Genomic DNA, 25,225 nt, shown 5'->3' with positions numbered 1-25,225 from the left:
ATAAACTGAAATAATTGGCCCGGAATCGCTTTCACCTGGAACCTGTAATAAAAATTGAAAAAAAAATTTTTAAAAATCCAAGGCTTTACTGACGAAGCTATATTCAAAAAAACTTTAATTAAAATTCTAACCGAGGCTGACGAGCCTCCAATCGGCAACTTTTCTCCTTAAAGCGCCCAACATCACCGAATATTCAATCCCTTCTATTTTCAAAATCAAAAATCAAAATACAAACCATACTTTTTAAATTCAAAATCAAATACCTTAATTTTTTTTTCAAAATCGAAAATATTTTATGAATCATTTTAACAAATTATAAGCTTGGCTTATGTTTCCAACAATAAAAAAAAAATAATAAAGGTTGATTAGAAAGAAATGGCAAGCCAGAAGAAAAGTTACTAAAAAAGACCACATAATTAAATGAAAACAATTTAAAAAATCTTTAAAAAAAAAAATTTAAAATTTTAAATAAAAAAATAAAATTTATTTGTCTCAAAATAAAGAAAATCGAGAATTTTAAATTTATAAATAATTCAAAATATTTTTCCAATTTCATTTATTTATATGTCTTCACTATAAAATAAAAATTTAAACAGCAAATATCATTTTATTTAAATTTAATATATTTTATATTTATACCATCATAATAAGCTGAGTATTTAATATATTGGCAGTGTACCAAATAATTTTCATTATAATATTTAGATGTTTTCAATATAATGATACTCCTGTTAATATTTTTCTATACATGTATTTTTCTGTTTACATTTTTTTGTATTATTTTCATTTTATTAATTTCCAATAGCTTAAAATTACTTTTAATATACCATAATTTCAATTTCTTCAATAAATTAAAATTTTCCATCCAAATGTAACATTAAGGTTTTCATCAATTTATAAATGGAATATAAAAATATTTGGTATATTATTCGTGGAGTGTCTAGACTCCACATGTAATATTAGAGAATTGACATGTAATCAGTGGTGGATCTTGATGGTAAGATTGTTGGGGTTAATTGAAATTTTCAAAAAATTAAAGGATTTAATGAGAATGATTATATTTTCTGATAAGTTTAATTAAAACATTAAAAAATTTAAAGACTTAAATGAAAATGGACAAATTTTGAAAAACCCTAACTACAATTTTTAAAAAATTTAAAAAGACTCAAAGAGAAATTTAGAAATTGGAGAGCTCTAACTAAAATTTTCAACTTCTTTTTCTGGAGAGAAAGAGGCTAACCCTGTAATTCCTGAGATGTAGTGCAAAACTAAATAGTATAAAAAATGAAAGTTGGCATATTTTTAGCTTTATTCTTTGAAATTTAAAAATTAATATCCAATCCCAAAAATATATTTATATCAATATATTTAACGAGTTGTTGAGAGTTAGACTTTCGCTTTGAGTATAGCGAAAGTATAGAGCAGTTTTAAAATTCGTGATCAATATCTACTCTTTAATGGGCTTATAAAATACAAAGGATTAATTACTGGGCTTGTTCTGATATATACATTGAATAATTAAAATATATATCTAATAAATTGATATCTATTATATGCTCAAATGCATTTTCTCGTCGACCAAGAATTAATGCATACTATTTATGTTTTTAAACTTCGTTAATTAGAGATATCGCTTTTAGTAAACCTTGATCCTTAAAAATAAATAAATAATTTAATTATTTAAAAAATTATAAAAAATCAATGATAAATTTATTTTTAACTTCAAACATAAAAAAATATATTTAATTCCTTCAAACTAATAAATTATAATTTAAAATATATTAAAATTATCTTTCAAAATTTATAATTCTAACTCCGTTAAATTATTTTCCACCGCGATGCTTGCTTATCGTAAGCTTTTACATAACTTAATCCGTCACGTGTGTCACAAAGTCACAATTACGTACGTATCAATATTTCCGTATACAAATTTGATACATATATATGCAAATATAAATGAATTTGTCGAATTATTCAAGCGAAACGGCGCCGCTTCAATCATTAAATCTAACCGTAGTTATCTGGCAAAAGAAGTATCTAACCAGAGTTAATTTTGGTGTTAGGTGGGTGACTAGTATGGGTTGGTAGGCGTTGGCTTCCTTCATTTATAAATTCGATAATTTTTATGGTAAAAAACAATTAATATATATAATATAATAAAAAATTATTTATGATAAAAACAATTAATATATATAAGATATAATAAAAATTAAATTTTACTATTAAATTGTAGATTTAGTCTTATATTTCTTAGATTTTTATGCTTTTTAAATTTATTAATTTAAATAAATTTAAAATTTTATAATTCAAAAAATACAAAAATTAATATTAATTAAATTAAAATATAAAAATTAAATTCACAAATTATAAAAAATACGGAGTAATATGCATAATTTTATATATAAAAAAGGGATCAAAGAAAATCTAAGAAAATACATAATAAAGCATATTAAAAATTTATAATAATTAAATATATACAAGTACTTAATATTTTAAACAAAAAATAAATTCCTCCATTTGTCATCTGGGTCTGCCGCCTTGCTTTGCCTCCCTTTTTAACCCACCTTCTCTATTAGTCTCACAACTCTCAACTACCACCAAACTCTCAACGACGCCAAATTTTATTTATTTATTTATTTATTTCATTAAAGCCGATCAGAGATCTCCTCCGCCTCTAATTTCTCCTCCATTTGTCTTTTGCATTTACGGTTCTTTAATTTTCTGTAACAAATGGAACCTTCATCTTCATCTTCTGGTTCAATGAAAGTTTCGCCGCTCGATCTGATGTCGGCGATAATCAAAGCGAAAATGGACCCTTCTAACGCCTCCGCCGACTCGGCTGCCGAGATGGCTACCATGCTTCTAGAGAACAAGGAGTTCGTTATGATTTTAACTACCTCCATCGCGGTGCTCGTTGGCTGCGTCGTCGTTTTGGTATGGCGTAGATCCTTTTCTCAGAAACCTAAGCAAATCACTCCTCCTAAGCCTTTGATTGTTAAAGATCGTGGAGATGAAGTTGACGATGGAAAGAAAAAGTCACTATCTTCTTCGGTACTCAAACCGGCACCGCCGAAGGCTTCGCGAAGGTTCCGTTACATTTATATATAAGTGTTTCCTTGATTTGCTTTTTCTTTATGTTTTTCTTATTAGTTTTATCTGTTCATTTCTTTTTTATTTTCCTTAGGCTCTAGTTGAGGAGGCAAAAGCACGCTATGATAAGGCGACGTTTAAAGTTGTAGATTTGGTCAGTTTAATGTTGAGCTCCTTTTTCTTTTGTTGTTTGAATTTTTGTATTCGAATTGGTGATTTTGACTTTTGAATTTTTATTTTTTTGCACTCTAAATAGGATGATTATGCGGCCGATGATGATGAATACGAGGAGAAGATGAAGAAGAAAGTTTGGCCTTTTTCTTCTTGGCCACGTGAGTTGTTTTGAATCGTTTTCTTTCTGATGATTATATGTTTATCTTTTGTATTCGTGTGTTTTGTGTGTAACTGTGTTATATACTGTTCGTATATGTTTTGCTGATTCGCTTAATTTGGTAAACTTGTAGATATGGAGATGGTGAGCCAACTGATAATGCAGCTAGGTTCTATAAATGGTTCACTGAGGTAAATATTAATTGTAATTAGTCAGGGACATAACGAGTTAGATTTTTTTTTCAGCTAAATTATGATATTGCAGTTGTATCTAGAGTGATTTTGTTTAATTAGCTGTTATTGTATTATTTAATGACTGGTTGGATATTTAGGGAAAAGAGCGGGGAGAATGGCTTCAAAACATGAAATATGGAGTTTTTGGCCTTGGTAACAGACAGTATGAACATTTTAACAAGGTTGCAAAGGTTGTTGATGAAATCCTTACTGAGCAGGGTATGCTATTAATTTTTCTTTTATCTCCCCCTTGCTTATAAACTGACACTTCGATTCATGGAATTTTAATTTCTGTAATGGCTACTTGGATGCTAAAAATGCTGTTAATCTTGGCTAACTAATTTTCCGTTTTATGAATTATGATGATGCATCTTAATATCCACATCATTCCAGTATAAAAGCTATATTATCACTCACCTCTAGTCACTTGACTGTTTCACGAGGAAAACTTCTATTGAAAGGTGAATGCAGAAGTTTTTGGCTATACTATTACTTAAATCACTAAATATACATTGCAATCCAGAACTATAATGTTCATCTTTTAACTTGATAATTCTGAATAGATGTGCATTCTAATTTCAGTGAGATGAAGTGAGTCTTGACATGTATCCAAATGTTTCTATTTATGTATTCAAATGTTCAAACAGAAATATACACATAATGTCATCAATTTTTCACTACATGGGAACCTATGTGCTAAAATTGGCCTTGCTATATTTGCAGGAGCAAAACGCCTAGTTCCTGTGGGTCTTGGAGATGATGATCAATGCATTGAAGATGACTTTACTGCATGGTAAAAAGAACATCACCTCTGTTCGAATAAAAGGCTTTTTCATTCTTTTACATTTACCCTTTATTGAACCATGTTGCTCTTCTAGGCGTGAATCAGTGTGGCCCGAGTTAGATCAGCTTCTGCGTGATGACGATGATGCAACAACTGTTTCTACCCCATACACTGCTGCTGTTTTGGAATACCGTGTTGTATTTTATGATCCTGCAAATGCACCTGTCAAGGATAAGAACTGGAACAATGCAAATGGCCACACTGTTTATGATGCTCAACATCCATGCAGGTATACAGGAATAGTTTTTTCAGATATCCTGGTGGCCATTTTTTTAGTATTCTTCTATGATGAAATCTAACTTGGTTTTTTGTTTCTAACTTGAAGGTCTAATGTGGCTGTGAGGAAGGAGCTTCATACTCCTGCATCTGATCGTTCTTGCACCCATCTTGAATTTGATATTGCTGGCACTGGACTTTCGTAAGTTACTACTTTCCTAAATATTTTGTTCTGTATTGCTAAGTTTTTTTTTTTTTTTTTTTCTCTTTTTCCAATTATGATGACCTCCTTTCCTCTCTTATCATCATCTTAAAACTAGATGCTACATAATAGAGAACTTCACCAGCTCATAATTGTCTTCCTTTTCAGATATGAAACAGGTGATCATGTTGGTGTTTACTGCGAGAATCTAGACGAAGTTGTAGAGGAAGCATTGAGATTGTTGGGGCTATCCCCAGACACCTATTTCTCTGTTCATACTGATAAAGAGGATGGCACTTCGCTTGGTGGAAGTTCATTGCCTCCTCCTTTCCCACCTTGCACTCTAAGGACAGCACTGGCAAAATATGCTGATCTTTTGAGCTCACCAAAAAGGTTTGTTTATTTTGCTGTTCTCAAGATGTCATGGACTCTTCTATCTTTTTTCTTTGAATAAAGAAGCTAATTCTTAATGCATGCATCTTCCAGTCTGCTTTACTTGCTCTGGCTGCTCATGCCTCTGATCCCACTGAAGCTGATCGACTAAGACACCTTGCATCGCCAGCTGGAAAGGTTCTGAGAGTGAACTTATAGTATAGTTTGGTTTCCCCATTTGTGGCTTATTTGTAACTAATGCTCCTGGTATTTATCCAGGATGAATATGCACAATGGATGGGTGCAAGTCAGAGAAGCCTCCTTGAGGTCATGGCTGAATTTCCTTCTGCCAAGCCTCCACTTGGCGTCTTTTTTGCAGCCATTGCCCCACGGTTGCAGCCTAGATACTATTCTATCTCATCCTCACCAAGGTAATCCTCTTTCTTATCTTCTCTCTCTTTGGCAAGTAGTTTTGCAAGAGGAAAAACACCATTTTGGAGTCCTGATTCCTCATTTCCTGGCCAGTTGAGTGTTAATAGTTTACCCTCTTGTAGAAATGACTCCACAGCCATCTAGTTCAGCATTTCTTTTAGCAAGAAGAAACCTTCCAAAAGGTTGAAAATATGTAGTAGGCAATTATGTCAGTGGCATGTAATTCTCTCTTTTAGGAGACTTCTATCATCTTTAATTTCATGTTTTTGTTCTAGCTCTAATATTTTCAAATGTACATGGACATATTTACCATCTACAATCGTGTTTTACAGGATGGCACCATCTAGGATTCATGTAACTTGTGCATTGGTTTATGAGAAAACACCAACAGGTCGTATTCACAAAGGAGTTTGTTCAACTTGGATGAAGGTATTAAGTTCATGTTTCCTTTTTCTCTTTTACATAGGAGAAGCCAGCCTTTGCAGTTGACTTAAATGGCATTTTTGAGGAGATACATGATTCCTGTTTGCAATGTGCTAACTCATTAGCATCCATTTTCTCCTCTCTTCTTAGCATCCATTTTCTCCTCTCTTCTTATTACACCTCCCTGTTGTATTTTACATTTCTTTTCATTGAATAATAGTGTTTATATAATCTTTATCCCCCATTTGCCTCCTTTTCAGAATTCCACACCATTGGACAATTGCCATGATTGCAGCTGGGCACCTATTTTTGTCAGGCAATCAAACTTCAAACTTCCTTCAAACACTAAAGTGCCAATTATTATGATTGGCCCTGGTACTGGATTGGCTCCTTTCAGGGGATTCCTTCAGGTAAGTTCTATTACCTTCTCAATGTTCATGATGGTGAGTGAATATTATAAAACTAATTATTTATATTTTCCCTTTCAGGAAAGACTTGCCCTAAAAGAAGCTGGAGCTGATCTGGGTCCATCTGTATTGTTCTTTGGCTGCAGGAACCGGAAAATGGTAAGTCATGCACTTTCAAGTCCTACAATAAGTGGTGGGTTTAGGGATACATTTGTAATTGAACACAAGTTTTAAATTGGTACACATTTTTTGTCCAGGATTACATTTACGAAGATGAGCTCAACAACTTTGTCAACAGTGGTGCACTTTCTGAACTTGTGGTTGCTTTTTCACGCGAGGGACCTACCAAGGAATATGTGCAACATAAAATGATGGAGAAGGTGTATATTTTGCCTACCTTTGTTTTTGATGATTTGTGCATTTCAGTTCTTTGTAGTACCCTTAATTTCAAGTTCTAAGCACATTTCTGCCTTCTTTCCAGGCCTTGGACATCTGGAACATGATTTCTGAAGGAGGTTACCTATATGTGTGTGGTGATGCCAAGGGCATGGCTAAAGACGTGCATCGAACCCTACTCACTATTTTGCAAGAGCAGGTATGTTCCTTTCACATGTATTCTAGACTATATAATTGCTGATATCAATAATTACCAGCCGCCAGTTTAGAAGGCAATTTGACCAAAAATAGGTCACTGCAACTTTTGGAATTTTATATTCCAATGCTAGAAAGTTTTTCCTTTATCGTTGAGATTTGATTATCATTTGATGGCGCTCCCAAAAGTCTCATTAACATGTGGCCTGAGTGTCCCCACCATCTTTTCTTCTATTCACTACTATTCCATTTCTGTTTCATATCTGTTGTTTCCCTGATTTCAGGGATGTCTAGACAGCTCAAAGGCTGAGAGCATGGTGAAAAATCTGCATACGACCGGCAGGTATCTGCGTGATGTATGGTAACTGACTACACCATGAAAATGCAGAAAGAAAAGAAATGGCTTTATATATTATATATAATGCAGAAAGAAATACCAAATAAGCTTTGAAGAGAAAACATCACCTTTTAAAAAGGGGGTGGAAATTAATGATTCTTTTTTAACTCTTGCATCGCAATATGAAGGATTTTTTAATTTTTGATTCATGTAATTTATGTATGACAATATAATTAAGAGTATTAGGGGGTATAGCAATGGATTCTCATTTCATTGGTTTAGTTTTTTAGTTTTTACATTGTATGAACCGGCCAAGGAAGGTTCAAAATTACAACCAAATGTTGCTGTTATTCTTACGTTGTAACTTTCTTTATTCTTCTGAATGGATAGTTTCAAGTTTGGAATCTTTTTTAAGAGATTGCTTTCATTGGTGCGGAGAATTGGTATTTTGACATTTCACATATTGCATTTATTTGCTGCTTCTGAAAATTGACTTCGACCAACATGATTTTTTATGTTAAGCGGACCTAAATCAACCCATGATTAATGTGAAATTTTTCTTTTTTTTTAAAAAAAAGAAGAAGAAGAGAGAATGCAATGTATAGTGTAGTTCTTTCGTTAGCGTAAATGTAAGATGTATGAACAACAAAGAGAGTATTTCTCTAGAGAAAGTTGAGTACTTGGGAGTCTAATTTTGTCATTAGTAACACTTTCGTTAAATAATTGTTTTTTCAAAATCTTATCTGATAAATTTACAAGAGTTCATTGACCGGAAATTGATAGACATATGTACTTATGATTTATAAAATTTATTCTTTAAATCAAATTGATATTTTAAAATTTGAGGAATACAAAATCTAGAATTATTAAATTAAAGTACGTAAACTAATGCCTCCACGCATGATACAAAGTATAATTCCACAAGTCAAATCCATTTGAGGGCGAAATAAGAAAAAAAGATGGAGCAAAGTTTAGCAAACGTGCTAAAATATCAACCGCTCATGCAAGCCTACTCTTAAAAGCCAAGCAAAGGTTATACGTCATGTCAACTTTCTTGATGACGAAGTGAAAGCTCGAGAATCAATCCCCCCCACCCCCACATACACAAAGGTCGTACCATCCACGGTTTATTGCCCATGGGCATAACAAGAGACGACGTTAGCAAACTACCCTCAAATGGAATTATTCAAAATCTTCATTTTAAGCCAGTTAATGGTTAAAATTTTTGTATTCTTTATTTATACAGTTTGTGTTAAACCAATGTTTTCTTTTCAAATTTTTAGGGTAAATTATAAAAATGGATATTTATATTTGTTTTAGATTACATTTTAGTCGCTTATATTTGAAATGTTACGTTTTAGGTACGTTATCGTTTTGTTACGAAGTTGTCACTTTACCATTAAGCTCCATTACCTCCTTAATAGTAGTCCTACGTGACAGTCCAAATGGGTTTTAAATGCCAATTTGGATGTTCTATATGGTAATCTAAATTAAATTTATTTAATCAAAAACTTATTTTCTTCTTAGCAGTTGGACATTCATGTTAACATTTAAAACTCATTTGGATAGTCACGTAGGGCTACCTTAGGGAGGTAATAAAGTTTAACGGTAGAGTGACTATTTCGTAATAAAACGGTAACGTAAGTGACTAAAACGTAACATTTTAAATATAAATAATTAAAATGTAATATGAGGTAAAAAAATGACTATTTTTGTAGTTTACCCTTTTTTTTATAGTTTAGTATTTTTTTTAATGTCATGAATCTAAGAATCAAAATCTAAGTAACTTTGTTCTTTTAATTTCTGGTACTGACCATCAGATCATCTTGAACTTAATGTATGTTATTCTACTTGTTAATGTATATTAGTCCACTCAAATTGTTACGTGAAGCTCATTAATTAAACATATATATATATAATAAAATTTAACAACTCAATAATTTAAATAAAAATATTGATCAATAATTTAATAAAAATTTCAAATAATTTTATAAAATTTTAAAATTAAATAACCAAAACAAAAACTATAATAAACTACAAAAACAACATGAAGTTCTTCTATTACTAGGCTTCCTATTATCCTTTTATATGTTTTTTAATCAGTTTCTAGATGTTTATCCTTGTTTTCCTCTTCATTTGTTTTGTCATATATATATATACTCTTGCATTATCATCTGGAAGCTATATATGGACAATAACCCCTTAAATTTCAACTTCAATAAAAGCCATCTAAAAATAAACAACTTTTCCCCCTCTCTCTTACTTTTCCTTCTCTTCCAACTTACGTGAATCAATTAAACTAAAAACAAAAATCATAATTTTTTTTCATATATATAATACTCTCCTTAGCCGACCAATTCATTCTCTCTAAAGCTTTTGCCTTTTATTTTTTTTCATATATATAATACTCTCCTTAGCCGACCAATTCATTCTCTCTAAAGCTTTTGCCTTTTATTTTTTTTTCCTCTTAAGCAATCAAAAACAATGGGAGAAGAAGAAATTACTACTAGTATGCAAGTTCTTCATGAAGAAGATGAAGAAGCACTTTCTCTTTGTGATCTTCCTTTAGAATATTTACATACCAAAAGCAGTCCTACAAATGATCATTTGCATAATTTAAAGCATACCCGAACTCAGAAATCATCATCAGAGTACGACCCAGAATTTTTCGAGTTCTTCAGCGACAAAAAGGGTTCCGATATGTGCCCGGCCGACGACTTAATCTTTGGCGGCAAGCTCGTTCCTTTGAAACAACAACAACAACAACAACAATACTTTCCGAGTCAAACTCAAAGCCATGTACTTTTACGCAAACGATCCGAGTCACTTTCCGAGTTACGTACCCAAAACAGAGCTGTTCTTCTTAGGAATAGTCGTTCTTTGGATTATCAAAAGCCGAAGCTTCATCGGTATGATATGGCGGAGAGGAACTCTAAACCCGAAGTTTTTTCGCCTAAAAAGGTGGTTAAGCCAAGGTGGTACGTTTTCATGTTTGGGAGTGTTAAGTTTCCGCCGGAAATGGAGCTTAAAGATATAAAAAGTCGGCAGTTCCGTCGGAATCCGGCAATTATGTTTCCCAATGACGGCAAAAAGATGGGTGATTACCGGAGCGCCGACAAGGGTTCTTCTTCTTGGTGTTTGTTAAAAGCGTTGAGTTGCAGGGATTATACTAGCGTTGCCGTAACGTCGTCGTTTTACTTGTCTCATGCCTGATAATACTGAGATTAGGAGATTAATTATGGTTCATGCAATTTCTTATTTACATTTTTACCCTGCTAATTTTTATGAATGGTAGGGCATTTTGGTAATTCCAATATCAAAATACTAATAATAATTATCATTATCATTATATTTTTTAAGTCTATGGTTGGTGGGCATCTTTAAAGAATAAATATGTATTTATACATATGAAATTTTAAAAAATATAAATACTTTATTTTTTTTATAAATAAATATCTTTATTTAATTATTGTCATTATAGTATATTATATTTATTTTTATAAAGTTTCATTAGTACAAATATAAATTCAAATACAAATACATATTCTATCAATTTCAATATAGAATCCAATTAATTCAACACATGACGTAAAGGCAAAGTCATAAAAAAATTTTAATGGCCAAAATTAAATTATAATTTTTACGATAATAAAAATATAATTTTACCATTTGAATAGCCTATATCTTTATAATTTTTAAAGAATTAAATCAAATGTTTATCGTTTTTAGGGGATAAAGTGTATTTTTATCTTTACTAAAGAGTTTAAATAGAAATTTTTTTTATTTTAAGAAGGTCGAAACTTTGCCAAACTCTGACTATGCACTTAACATAACGAATGAAGAATTAGGCAAAACCTACATATGACATATGCATTAAAAACCCGACACATCGCGATTTTAAATAATAAAACACAAAACCCAACCGAGACCTCAACCTTCATCAACCTTCATTTACTTTTATTTTACTAATTTTATTTATTGAATAATATCATTCACCCATTACATCAAACGATTTATTGTAGTGATAATGCCTTTCGTACTTTCTATTATTAGGAGAAAGAATGCTATGAATATATTAATTTAATATTTTTAAAAATTATCGTAATTAATATTTAAAAAATATTTATTTATTACAAAAATAATTACTGGAGTATATTTATATTTAATTTTATATGTATTGTGTAATAAATAAATAATTCTTTTCTTTTTAAAATTTTTAAAAAATATCACCATCATTTATATTAAAAGATATAATCAATATATATATATTTAAACAATTTTATTGTAAATTCTGACTATATCAGATTTTTTTGACATAATACCTAAAATTACTAATACGCTTCAGCACACTAAATTCATGTCCTATTATATTGATAACAATACTCGTCCCAATTGAACTAAGGCTCAATTGATAATATATAATTTATTTTTAAATATTACTTTTTTTATTTTTTATTTTAATTTTTACTTCAATGAAATAGTGGAGAATGTCATGTGGGGACAAAAAGTAATGATAATCACGAGACTCCCGGCCCTAACATTAATATATAGTGTTATAGCTCATCAAAGAATATTGATTTTGTAATATTTAAAGGGAAATAATATCGTCACTTTTGGATTTTTGCTTTTATATTTATTTGGAATTTGGTAGTTAATAATTTATTATTTTCTCATAAAAAAACAAGTATTATTACTTTGCATTCTCAACCAAAAGGTGACATTTACGTATTACAGCATGCTTTATTTTTTATTGAAGGCAAAAAATATTTGAATTAATTTGATAAGCATAAAAGTACATCAAGTATAGATATTATAAGATTGTTGATACAGGGAATAAAAATAAAGAAATAAGGAGGATATGACGATGAAGACTGCGAGACTAGTTCACATTTGATAGGCGGAGAATCAGAGTAGAAGGTTAAGGGAAAAAGAGAGGAGGAGGAGGAGGTCCAAGGACAGGAGAAGGTTGGTAAATGCTAAGTTAACATGTAGAATGCCTGAAGAAGATCCTTGATATCTCGTGTGTAAAGGTATATATAGACGAGGTTCCCTTATTTGGTCACCAACAATACGAATGGTAAGTTACTCATGTGGCCGACTAGATAGGCATGTTAGTTGTTGTCAAGTGTCATACTGTGTGGTCTTGCTTTAACATTCTCTTTACTAAAGTAATATAAGATTGTTATGTCTTAGCTGTCTTTCAGTGATCTCCCTTAGGAGAATAAAAGTGGTTGATATGAAGTGCACGGATGGATGGTCATGAATGACCAGCCGGATGGCCACCACTGAGGGTACAAGGCAGAGGACCATCCGCGAGTACTCACTGAGCCGTTCCTTGTGCTACTACGTGTTCAAGTTTAAGTAGGGGAACAACAAATATGAATTTTAATTTTAATTTTAATTTAATATGTAGTGTGATTTGTGAATTTTAATTATGTGTAATAATACACATAAATTTTTTATTTAGATTTAGTTCTTCTGGATAATTATTCGCTACAGCATGTGGAGTTTTTAAGACTTCACAAACAGGTTAAGAGTGTGACAAATATCTTATGCGGCATAGCAAAAAATATTAAATATATAAATAAATCTAACACTTGATACATTCTCAACTCACTTGTAAAATCTAAAAAAACCCCCAAAATCCCGGAACATTGTTGCAAGAAATGAATTGAAATACCTTTTAGACATTGAAAGTAAAGAAAGTTGAAGCTTCAAAGTAAAGGAAAAAATGCACCAACCCAGTAGACATTAAAAATTTCCAAACAAGAAAAGGTGAATGAATTGATAGCACATAACATGACAACAAATTTCACTAAATTTGAAGCAACAATGAAGGACAGAAACAAGCCTTTCAATTATTAATTTGGAGTAAATGTGAGGGCAAAGCATCCTTTTTTGCTTTACAAAGGTAGTGTAAGTTCATAATGCTACAATTGACACCGCTTCTTACTTAATGTAAATATTTATTATTTAAAGCACATGAAAGCTTAGCTCACATGAGAATTGACTGTTTTCTTGACTGTTTTCAGACCCTCTCTATGCTACCAAATAATCCTTCAACCATATATTTATATATAAAAGACTATCAATGCATTTACAGTGTAGCAATGAAGATGGCAACCAACCTTTCTTGTTCAAGCTTAGCTCGAGATGAAGTTTCACCCAGATCTTGAAAATGACAGGGAAAGAGGTTAAAGCTCGCAATGTATGCCTCCAAAGGGAATCCGAACCCTGGGGGAATAGATACAACACCTGAAGGGGGAAAACGATTTAAGAACTAATCAAGACTCTAAACTTTTGGGAGATGTCATGTGAAACTAGAATCCACACCACTCCAAAATCACCAATATTCACTACTCCCTCCTCCCGTCGTACAAAACAAGTTCCCTAACCTCAAGTAGAATGACTAAAAAGCAAGGATTTAAATTGTGGTCTAGTTGCATTTATCATGGATGCGGATATAATGGTGGTGAAAATATGTACCAAGTCCTTCTACATAATAGATTTAAAAATGTAAGTTCAATATTAACAATATAATTATAACAATGTCACCAATTGGACCTAAATTTCTAAATCCAATAAGTAGAGGGTCTAAATTCCTAGAAATAAAAGCAGAGAGACTAAATTCTAAATGTACAAAAAGTAGAAGGATTTGAAGCATATTTTAACCTATAATGAATGCTACCTCATTAAGTGCAATAAATATAGACAACCGAGAAAGCTGAAACCAAATAATAGCAGCCAAATATTGCACTGTGGTTACTATTTAATTAATCCTGCCGACAAGGGAAGCCAGAATTTTTTTTTTTTTTGTGCCTGTGTGTTTGATGCATTTCTTCTAGTCTTGTCAATTGGGCAAGTTGAGTTCGTTTTGGGTCCAATAAATTCGAAATCTAAAATTTTCCAGTCATTTTGGGGTTCACACTGTTCCGGCTTTGAGTCATTTAGGCCTAATCGTCATGAGTTTTTGAGTCATTTTGGATTCTAGTCACTACACATTCAGGTCGCGTTGGGTTACTTGTTCAGATTATTTCAGGTCTAAATTATTTCAAGATTGTGTCGTTTCTGGTTCAGGTCAGTTTCGGATTTGGGTTCAAGTTGGAATGGTTTTGTTTGTTAACTTTGATGGTTGAAAGTATAGAGTTGGGTTCGGGTTTAGGTTGATTGGGTTGAGTTTTCAAGTTTATGTCTAAGTTGGCAGGTTAAATTTCTTCAGGCAACAACTGGTACCATGCACCCATTTATTAAAAGATCAAAGTTGTTCTAAATTATAGCATATTAGCTCCACCTCAAAAGAGAACTGACTTCAGTCCAGTATCTTCAACTACACAGCATATAATGAAATACGAGTTTCCAGACCAAGTATAATAAAAAATCGAGTTACTGTATTCCGGGGAAATAGACTTACCTCTCTTGATCAACAGCACATGACAGCCACTTGCTCTCAACTCGAATAAAGCACAAAAGGCACTGCAGTGCATTGTTTAAAGATAAAAAAAGAACATAAGAAATATTCCTTCAGTGGTACAAAATCATGAATAAATGTTACCTCATTAGGATAATTCACAAATTTACAGTCCCTATGAAATTTACTATAATAATTTGTGAAAGTTCAAGGGCACGTCGATGACTCTTAATCCTAAACATGGTCCAAAACAGAACCAATTATTGCTAAAAGTAAATCAGGGTATGGATTAAAATGCCAGATTATATATATATCCTTGCAGCTTGACCATACTGATACTATAATGGACCGAAACATCACAAAATTCACGTTGGCTTCAAGAAAAAGCATATATAAACAACACTAATTTGGTCATTGTTAACTAGAACACTTCAGAGTTAGCGGGTGTCTTAAAAGCATGAAAGGATAATTATTGGCATCTTGAGGGAAGTGCTTCGAGTTCTTAGCTTGTAATTGATAAACACCGAAATCATCAACTGCAAATTTCTTATATGTAGCAGAGCCCGATCGAAAGGACTAGAAACAAGCATGCTGTCGGATTTTTAATCGAACTTTTGCATTTTAAGCCAATGACAGCATCTATCACAAGAAACCCAGAGTGACTAATGATAAACAATCTATTATAAGCATATTCAATGACACTCTTTCAAGCATAAAAAGTCCTCGACTGCTTGAAATAGAAAAAATAACTTACCAAATAGAAAAATAGCAATCAGTAAAGCAAGTGTAAGTTGCAATGAGCAACTAAATTGCAAGTGCACCGGACTTTGGAGATGTCTCAATAACCCACTGATCCAGCCAAAGTGCTGTGACATATTACAATTAGTATACTCCCCGAGTACTTAGCATAGCATAAAATCAAGAAAAAAGGAAATAAGTAAATGATGCTCCTTCTGTGATTCGTACCTGATAGAATAAATTAAAAGCACCTTTGGCCTGAGGAAGATCTCCACACCTTTGCTTACGGAAGAAAGGCTTCGATCCTTTTTCTTTAGGTGTGGACTCGATGCCAGACCTGGTTTTGGTCCTATCATCATATTTATCGGCGATTACAATTTTCAATGTGCCAAGATTTGGTGAACACCATGTTTTTCTTGCACCAGTTGTTCTCTCTAGTCCACTACTAACCTCATTTGACCTTCCGGAACTTTCACCATCTTCTACATCAATAATACACTCGGCATCTTTACCGGAATCTTTAAAAACTTTCGTCATCTGCACTTCAGATGTATCTCCATTACAAGCAGCATTGTTAGAATCTGTGTCTTTTCTCTTCTGGCAATTCTCCAAAAGAGTGTTCTTTGTAGACGGTTGCAACAAGCTTGGAGAAGTCCCCGAAAGGAAGATTGCTAAATCATCACATTCTTCTTCATCCAAATTAACCCACTGAAGTGGTTGCTTCCCTTCCTTGATAAATGCTTCTTTTAGTGCTGCTTCTACATGGGAAATTTGACTCTCGATTGCAGAAATAAATTGTTTGTGCCTAGTTGCAGTAATCTCATCGCTACGATGTCCATGACTCAACCTTATTGCTCTCTCAAACTCCTCCAACTGAATTAAGCATACAATTTATGAAGCCAACACTAACACGAGTAAGCTTCTTAGAAATAGATAAAAGGCATCGATATGGAGATATTACTAGTCAAACATGCACCGCATCCAACAAAAATCGATATCCGAGTGACATAGATGTCTTAAAATCAAAAGAAAGAAAAGACAAACCTGCCATTTAGCTGTGCCTAAAGCAGTTTGCAGTTCTCTACACAGTTCAACAGAATCACCAGTTCTTAGCCCTTCTTTCCTCTCTTTGATCCACATTCTATATGCTGATTCCATTCTGGAAAAAAAACCAACAGAAGCCATTAAATTACTTCAAAGGCTTCATGAAATAATTATTCTAAAAAATATATGTTTGAAGCTTAAGCTTGTTTATATATACAAAAACCTTATTAAGTGGCTGATTCATAACATTAAGCATTACAAAATTTCCATTGAAGTTTTCAAATCACAAGCATATAACCTTCCACCAAAAAATGGAACCTTTAATTATATGTTTTTCCCTGGTTCAACAGATATATATATATATACACACATAAGCATGAACATACATATCAGCATGAAAACTAGGAAATATAGCACATTTAGTAGAAACCCAACAACAAAAAAGGAACCTTTAAAACCCCCCCCAAAAAAAACTAAATAATTGAACAGTCAATTATATGAAATTAAACAAACATTTAAGAAGCACAAATAAAACCCATGTCACCAACCAAACCCCAGTAAATTTAAAAAAAAGGCATGAAATTTAAAATTTAAAAAAAAAACATACATATCAGCAGATTCTTGAACCTCTTCTGCTGCAGAAAAGAAGGCATCTTTTTTCCACAAATCAAAACTATTTGCAACCATCATCTTCTTCACCGTTCAACAGCTTCAATCCCAAAAATAATTCGCTTTTTTTGAACGCGCACACACATACACACACACAAAAAAAAACCACTAACAAGAGATTTGAATTTTTTGGTGGGTTTTCATTTGTTTACTTTGATTTCTTTGCTTTCTCTTCTTTGCTAAGGAAATTATAGAGCAGAGACATGGCTAAGCCAAAAAATAGAAAGAAAGACAGACAGAGAAGAGAAGAGAAGAGACGTGCAAAGGATTCTATTATTCCTCCATTCCCTCTTTCGTCTTTCTTTCTTTTCCTTTCTCTTTTACCTTTTTTTTTTCTGAAATAAACTGGAATTGTGCACATAAAATTTAATAAAAAAGGTCAAATTTGAAGGTTGGTCCCTCTAGTATGATAAATTTTAATTTAGCAAAATTTCATAGTCTATTTAATAGTTCTGGCTAAAAAATTGATATGATTTTTTAAAGAAAAAATATCTCTTCAAACTTATCGAACCGAAGATAGGGGTTAGCCAAGGTCTTGATCCTTTTCTGTTAAAATATTTTACAACAATATTCAGAAATAAAGAAATTTTACTTAAGTTAAACTTTGAGTGTTCAAGTTTAAATTTTACATTGTGTGAATCATATGTAGGCTTTGTTCAGATTTATTTTTACTTAAATCTCACTATGTATGGATTTTATCTAAAGTTATTCTAGTCCAATGTAAACTCACACTCCCGTGTAGTATCGATATTTTGGAACATAAGGGATAATTTCAATTAACGTTAATAGTATTTCTAGCTTTGTCCTTGTTGCCATCGAATTTTTTTATTCGAATGGTGCTCTTTTTTTAAAAAAAAATTCAAGTTACATTAACTATTAGAACTAATTAATTATATTATAAAAGTAGAGATTAAATTGTGTTAAATTAAAACAAGATGACTATATCTCAAATTTAAGTATAATAGAATGACCAAATCAGAATTTGACCTAAAAATTCAGTATGTATATACAAAATTTTTATTTACGTGATACGGTGTTTGGTTCAGACTTCAGAAAGCAGGAGGTTCTATCTGGTGGTTTTATAGCCAAACATTTCATTGCTCAGAAACCAATCAAAGCTCTCCACGCCAATGTCATAGGCACTTTGACTGACGTGTTTAAACTTTAATGGTTAATTGTATGATATCATAAAAAGGAGTAGAAACAGGTAATAAAAGCTCAACAAAAATTAAAAAGTACGCTTTGGTAGTTGCAAAATTTAATTAAAGTGTTATTTAAAATGATTCTTTTTAAATTTTCTTCCCCGTTTATTAGAATAAATAGCTAATGATAATTTATAAAATTATAAATTAATTAATTATATCGGATAATATAAATTATAAAAGGTTTAAAATAATAATTTAATTATTATAAAATTTTGCTTGAAGGAAAGTTTAAAAGTAGTTTTATATTTAAAAATTTTGAAAATTTATAATATTTTGTAAAAGTTTAAAATATTATACAAATAATAGTTTTTTCTAAGGAAATTAAAATAATAGTTTAATAATTATAAGATTTGCAGATTGATTCTTAGTTCAGTTACTATTTATATTATTATTTAAATAAAAAGATATGAGTTCGAGTGCATTAAAACACATTATTTTATTATTTAAAAATTGAGGATCTATAAGTAATAGAATATTTTAATTATTATTAATTATTATTGGATATTGATTTATTTAGCTAAAATCCCAAATATTTAATATTACCTTCATTTATTGGTTAATTAAATGTCAGATGAGAATCATAAAAGATGGTAATTAATATATCTTTATTATTTTCACTTATTCATTATATTTAATAAATAATAATAATTTGAACATCTTTATCTTGAATTGAATGTCACCAAAAATAACTACAAATTTGTACATCAACAAAACTTCAACTTGAATCATGTTTTTAATTTCTTAAAGTAAATCTTACTCAAAATATGTTTTAAACTTCAAAAGACAAAAAAATTAATTAATTAATTGATTGATTAATTGAGGATTAAATCATAATTTGGTTTTTCTATTTTTACTTAAGTCACTAAATTGTTATTTTTTTTAAAGTTTGGTCAGTGAGCTTCGAGTGACGATTTAATGACTAGTATGGTGGAACATTACCTATTGGCGAGTAAAAGAACATAACCCAGGTCCAAGCTGATCTGACTGTTGATGTCGAAGATAAAAGAATAAAGTTGTTCGACTTTTGATTCGTAGATTCATGGTATTCAAAGCTATTTTATAAAGATATATATATAAAAAAACACTAAATTGTATTGGGAAGTTTACCCTTTCGATTGGTGCTAGAAGTGAGAACGGAGAAGGCCGTGCAATAACAATTTTAACAACCCAATGACTTAAATGAAAACTTTCAAATAGTTTAGTGACTATTTTGTAACTTATTGAAATTGAATTACCAAAATATAAGGTTACTAATAATTTAATGACTTTAGATATAGTTTACCTGTTAATAATTAGTATTGATTGTAAGTTTTTTTTTAATAATCTCGTTATAGGTTCTGATCATATCTGTTATTTTTGACACAATATTTAGAACTATCTATAGTTCATCCCCAACCCATAAATAAAAAGATAATGCACTTCAACGTACTCAAACTTACATCCTCCTATATTAATAACAATACACATAACAATCGAGCTTAAACTCAATCCGCAATATTAATTATAAATTAATTTTGTTTGGTGGGGAAGAATAGAAAGAAAAAATGAATGAGATTGTTGGACTTTGAATTGATAGATTAATAAATGAATGGTAAGGAGAGATGTAAACATCATGAAAGTCATACCTCACTTAACCACCACTTTAACCACCATTTCCCCTTATTTTATTATTATGTGGCTTCAATTAAATTTGTACCCATTCCTACCCTACTATTTTTTTGTCTTTTATTTCTCTTTTAACTTTAATTATTTTACTTGTAGACACACATGTCTTAATTCAATAATCTGACCTCTAATTATTGCCTAAATTTGAAAATAGTCCTCGACTTCTAAAACTTTCTCATTGAGTCATAAAAGTATTCGTATTTAGCGATCAAAGGTGGGTTCTACTGCCTCCTGATTCTTTAAGTTGAATGCTGATGACACTTGTAATTCAACTTCAGGACTAGCTTGCTTGACAGTAGTGGCACACGATGAGCATGGCAGATGAATGTGGGGAATCGGAAGAAATATTGATAGATGTAGTGTGGAGCAAGTTGAACTTTAGGTAATTTATGATGGCCTCCAATTAGCGTGGGATGTTAATTGAGAAAATATTGTTGTTGAAACTGATTATGCTCTAACTATCAAAGGTATCCAAGGTAGCATCAAAAGGCATTCAAGATTTGGTGTTGTGAATTTAAGAACTGTGCAGCCGTAAGTGGAGAGTGCATATCAAGCAAATACTAAGGGAGGCGAATTGTACTCCTCATATTTTGGCTAGACTGATGAAAGGTTTTCCTACTGATACTTGAATCTTTCATGAAGCTCTTTCAATGGTTGCTAATCAGATACGGTTAGATAGACATTTTTTGTTATCTAACCCTACTGCTATTACTGTTATTTTATAATTGATAATTATTTTTAGTTTGTTATAAAAATATATACACATTTATAATTTAATTAATATATTTTAAATATGTTGTATCAATTCCATTTAAATTTTAAATATGGTATTTAAAAAAAGAAAATAAATAAAATTTGTAATGATTTTTTTTAGGAAAATGGATGTTTGTTTAACTAAAGCAAAATTATATGGTCCAATTCTCATTCAAATATTTAGTAGAATAAAGGCATTAAATGACAAATCAAAACTTTATAATAAAGTAAATAAACTATATATATTATGGTAACTAAGTTCTCTTGTGACAAAGCATGACAATAAATTATTGTACCATTACTCATGTCGAAAATCCAGGGTTTCCTGCTGCTTATATTATAAAATTTAATGACACAGAGCCAGATGTTCGACAGCTCATTGACCTTCTCAGAGTGGGTGTGCCTATTCACATTATTTTGCAATCAAATGAATAAAATTCTTATAAATTACAACTATCCAAATAAATTATTATAAATTATAAATTAAATAATTTAATATACATGAAACTTAGTGTTTTATAAATTAGATTAAAATTTTTTAATTATCCAACATGAGCTCTAATATTTTTTTATAGGTAACTCACGTACTCTTAACAAGAACAGATCTCTGTTGCACCCACAATAAACAGACAATTATTATAACTAGAACTCACTATGTTTGATAGAAAAATTCTATACTTTAATTTAAATAAATGAATTTGTACGCTAAACTTTAAATAATGACTTTTTAAATTGATATATTTAATTTCACTTATTATCTTTATTTAATAAAATATGATTAATATATTTTTATGTGAAATTTAAATATTTTATTAAATAATATCTAAATTAACGTATTTTTATTCAATAAAATTTAATTATTAAGTTTAATTATATGAATACTATAACTTTACTTAAAATTTGAAACATTAAATAAAAATTATTATAATTTATTTTTTTTAAAAATATAAAAAATCGATTCTATTAAAAACTTTACTATTATAAAAACAACAGACTGATTTGAAAAATGATTATAATTATATACAATGGATTGAGTGAGAATTTTTATTGTCCATGTCTGAATTGGTTTTCCAAAGGCCCATTGAATTTTGGCCTTCAATTGAAGCCTCGTTGTAGTTATAGAAAATATTCTCACTCATTGCTTTTTATAAAATATAAAAAAATTTATAATTTTGCGGATAAAGTGTTGATTAAAATGATACTGTTAAATTTATATATAAGAGGGCGAATTGAGTTGTAATTGTCAGTGTAGGAAGACGTGAGTTTGAATGCATTAAGCGCATTATTCTCCTATTTAAGGGTAGATAAGAGGCTATATGTAATTTTAGGAAATTTATTTGATTTGAGTTAATTATTTAATTCAATATTTATAATAATTAATTTTGATGATAAGTGTTGACATAATTTTTAATTTAAAAAAATATATATAATTTTTGGTTGAGGGTTCGATTCTCACCCTGGGTATGGAGCAGCTTTAAAACTCATGATAAGTATCTATCCCTAAATAAGCCTACAGGAGAATTAGTTACTGGGTTCTCTCTAATAGATACTTTTAGAAATAAATAAAATTATAATTTCGAAAATCAATCTTAATTTTAATAGATTAATTAATTATTAATTATAATTTTATTATTTATATGGATGATTATTTTTCAAATTCATGTATTTATTACAGGCTTATGTAGTAATAAATTAAAATTCTTTAAAAATTATTGAATTTAATAATTTAATAATTTATATTATTAAAGTTTACCTAGTTTCAATTCAATTTTTATGTAATTGATCCTTAAACTTGAATTATTTATTTAATATTAAAATAAATAAATAATTTTATATAAATATAGTAATTAAATTTAAATAAATAACTTTTAATAATTAGATTGTAATTGGGCCGTAAACTAAATCCAAATCAGTGAAGCATATAACCAACCTTATCCATCCATCTTTTTTCTTTAAAAAGTTAATATCGTTTCCAATATTCTTTTTGAACGTAAGCTCATCTTTTTCGAGCTTTTAATATTCAAGAATTCAACAAATCTAGATTTAATACTCTTTTGGTGTTTAAATATTATATTATGAATTCGTGTTAGTCTGATTGTTAAAATGTTCACTGCTTTAAATGTAGTTTAGGTTAGAGCCGTATTAATTTTGTTATTATTAAAGCTTTGCCATCATATTATAATTAAAAAAAAATTCATATTATCATTTTTTTTTCTAAATGGTGAAATTTGAATTTTTTAACCATATTAAATTGTAATTTGATTTTTTTTATTTTTTTTATTAAATCGAATTAATTAACTATAATTTATAAATTCGATCTAATCAATTTAGAGTTTAAGAATCATCATAATTAAATTGACTTTAGTCGATTAATCAATCGATTTAATTTTTTTGAAATTTTAATTGACTTAGTTGGGTTATTTCTAATTGAGTTATTTTTACTTTAATTAGTGTTGGACTTATAAGCTTGAATAATATGATATATTATAAAATATAATATATTTTAAATAAATAAAATAGATTAAAATATGTCATAAGTCATTTTACTCTTTGAAAATTTAAATTTATTTCATTTATTTTTAGAAATTTAGTCTCTTCACTTTTCAGATTTCGAAATTCAGATCCAATTGTTAACATTATTAAATTTTTTGTTAAATTTATTGGTGCGATATTTAAAAAAAAACTCATTTGATAGCCATGTAACTGAACAAATGACATTATAATGAACCTAAATTTTAACAAAAAAGAATAACATCGTTAACAATTAGGCTTGAATTATGAATTTGAAAAGTAGAGACTAAATTTTTAGAAATAAAAATATAATGACTAAGTTTCAATTTTGGAGAAGTAAAAGAGCTTATAATATTTTAGCTCAAATTGATTTTTTTTAACATCAATCTCATTATAGATTCTTACTATATCTGTTCTTTTTGATACAATATCTAGAATTAACTATAGCTCTTCCCCAACTCTGACATATTGATGCGGTCGTTGAGAGCACCAAAAATATCCTATTCCCTATAAATAATAAAAAGAAATAGTAAAGGGGAAGTAGGGTCGAATCCTCAGGGACCGGATTATACGAATGCTCGTCTCTCGAAATCCTGGCAGAATCGTGCCCAAGAAAACTTGCATTCCTAGGACAAAAAAATAAAAAACAGAATTTAAGAATTATTGTTTTTTTGGAAGTCGATAATATAAAGAATTAGATACGATTTTTAGGGAATGCTTACCGTAATCTATGCAGTAACGTTAATGGGAACCACGATTTTTTTTGGAATCTACGCAGTAGTTAACGAAGTTGTCTTCCAAATAAACCGCTTATGCAAACTTACTTCTTAAGGCCATGGACGGAAGCGTCAGCCCGTAGTGCGGAGAAACGATGAATACTTGGCGAGAAGGCTAAGTACGGATTCTAGGCTCAAGAACCCTTTTGGGGAAATATTGACAACTTTTGGCTAGAAGGGTTTTTTAGGCTCATGATAATGGAGGGAAAGCAAATAAATAAAAAATATGGAAAAAGAAATTTTTATTGAAAAGAAATATGAAAGAAAAAAGACTTTTTGGGGGAGAGTGTTTACAAAAAAGATGCCCTCAAATAAAGTCACTTCACCCCCTATTTATAGTGCTAGGAGATAGTCTAATTGAACTTAAATTCTAAAAAGATAAATCATTTAATTAAAGATAAACAAAGATAATTAAAATAAAATCCTAAATTGAATAATCCTAATAATTATCTTAATATTAATTATCCTAATAGAATAAATAAAATAGAGTCTTCCAAAATAAAATCTCTTCTATTTGCTTTTTAAGTCCTTGTGCCTTCCATGTCTCGCATTTGGCACATATTGTCCCACGTTGCATATTGGCCCATTTAATCTCCAAGTCAAATTGACAACGGCTTTTTCCCTTGAATTTTTACTTTTCGCCTCCAATTTTAGTCCCTAAAAGATAAAAAGACATAAATAGCTCAAATTATAGTCTCAAAATAAAAACACAATGATTAATATATAAACACGTCATTTAGAGTATTATCAAATTCCTCTTGATGTGTGCCTCAGAATATTGCTTATCGACTGTGAAGCTAGCTGCCTAAAAGAAATACTTTTTACTCAAAGTTTTAAATTGTTAAAACGCTTTTGGCTCTAAGCTTGCTTTAAGTAAAACAGAAAAAGTATTCCAATTAATTTACCAAAAATTAATCGACTTAGTTATACCATTTGGTAAATACAAACTACTTGAAACCCTTAATTATTGGTTCCTCC

General features: G+C 30.2%; 3 protein-coding genes and 1 long non-coding RNA gene across 6 annotated transcripts in view; 3 read left to right on the top strand and 1 right to left on the bottom strand.

Annotated features, from left to right (window-relative positions):
* LOC107926238 (uncharacterized) overlaps window positions 1-25,225 on the top strand; it is a 44,233-nt gene that overhangs the window by 12,293 nt on the left and 6,715 nt on the right. The window lies entirely within an intron of this gene.
* Window positions 2,548-7,892, top strand: LOC107926287 (NADPH--cytochrome P450 reductase 2). The gene is given in 19 exon segments (XM_041075572.1): window positions 2,548-3,034; window positions 3,037-3,086; window positions 3,185-3,244; window positions 3,347-3,395; window positions 3,398-3,422; window positions 3,555-3,612; window positions 3,753-3,873; window positions 4,378-4,447; window positions 4,533-4,727; window positions 4,824-4,916; window positions 5,085-5,308; window positions 5,401-5,486; window positions 5,568-5,719; window positions 6,053-6,149; window positions 6,404-6,553; window positions 6,632-6,709; window positions 6,808-6,930; window positions 7,032-7,145; window positions 7,426-7,892. Coding segments are annotated over 19 exon segments (2,130 nt in total). The 5' UTR covers window positions 2,548-2,730; the 3' UTR covers window positions 7,507-7,892.
* On the top strand, window positions 9,695-10,827 carry LOC107926201 (uncharacterized). The gene has a single exon (XM_016856991.2). It carries the CDS (start codon window positions 9,963-9,965, stop codon window positions 10,689-10,691), a length of 729 nt encoding a protein of 242 aa, XP_016712480.1. The 5' UTR covers window positions 9,695-9,962; the 3' UTR covers window positions 10,692-10,827.
* Window positions 13,312-17,654, bottom strand: LOC107926311 (uncharacterized). The gene is made up of 6 exons (XM_016857145.2): window positions 17,276-17,654; window positions 16,669-16,783; window positions 15,853-16,497; window positions 15,641-15,752; window positions 14,890-14,951; window positions 13,312-13,733 (listed from the first exon to the last, which is right to left on the bottom strand). Exons 1-5 carry the CDS (start codon window positions 17,356-17,358, stop codon window positions 14,926-14,928), a joined length of 981 nt encoding a protein of 326 aa, XP_016712634.1. The 5' UTR covers window positions 17,359-17,654; the 3' UTR covers window positions 13,312-13,733; window positions 14,890-14,925.

This window comes from Gossypium hirsutum, chromosome A08 (genome assembly GCF_007990345.1).
Source record: "Gossypium hirsutum isolate 1008001.06 chromosome A08, Gossypium_hirsutum_v2.1, whole genome shotgun sequence".
In the NCBI taxonomy this organism is placed as follows: Eukaryota; Viridiplantae; Streptophyta; class Magnoliopsida; order Malvales; family Malvaceae; genus Gossypium; species Gossypium hirsutum.
This window is presented reverse-complemented; position numbering and strand designations above follow the sequence as displayed.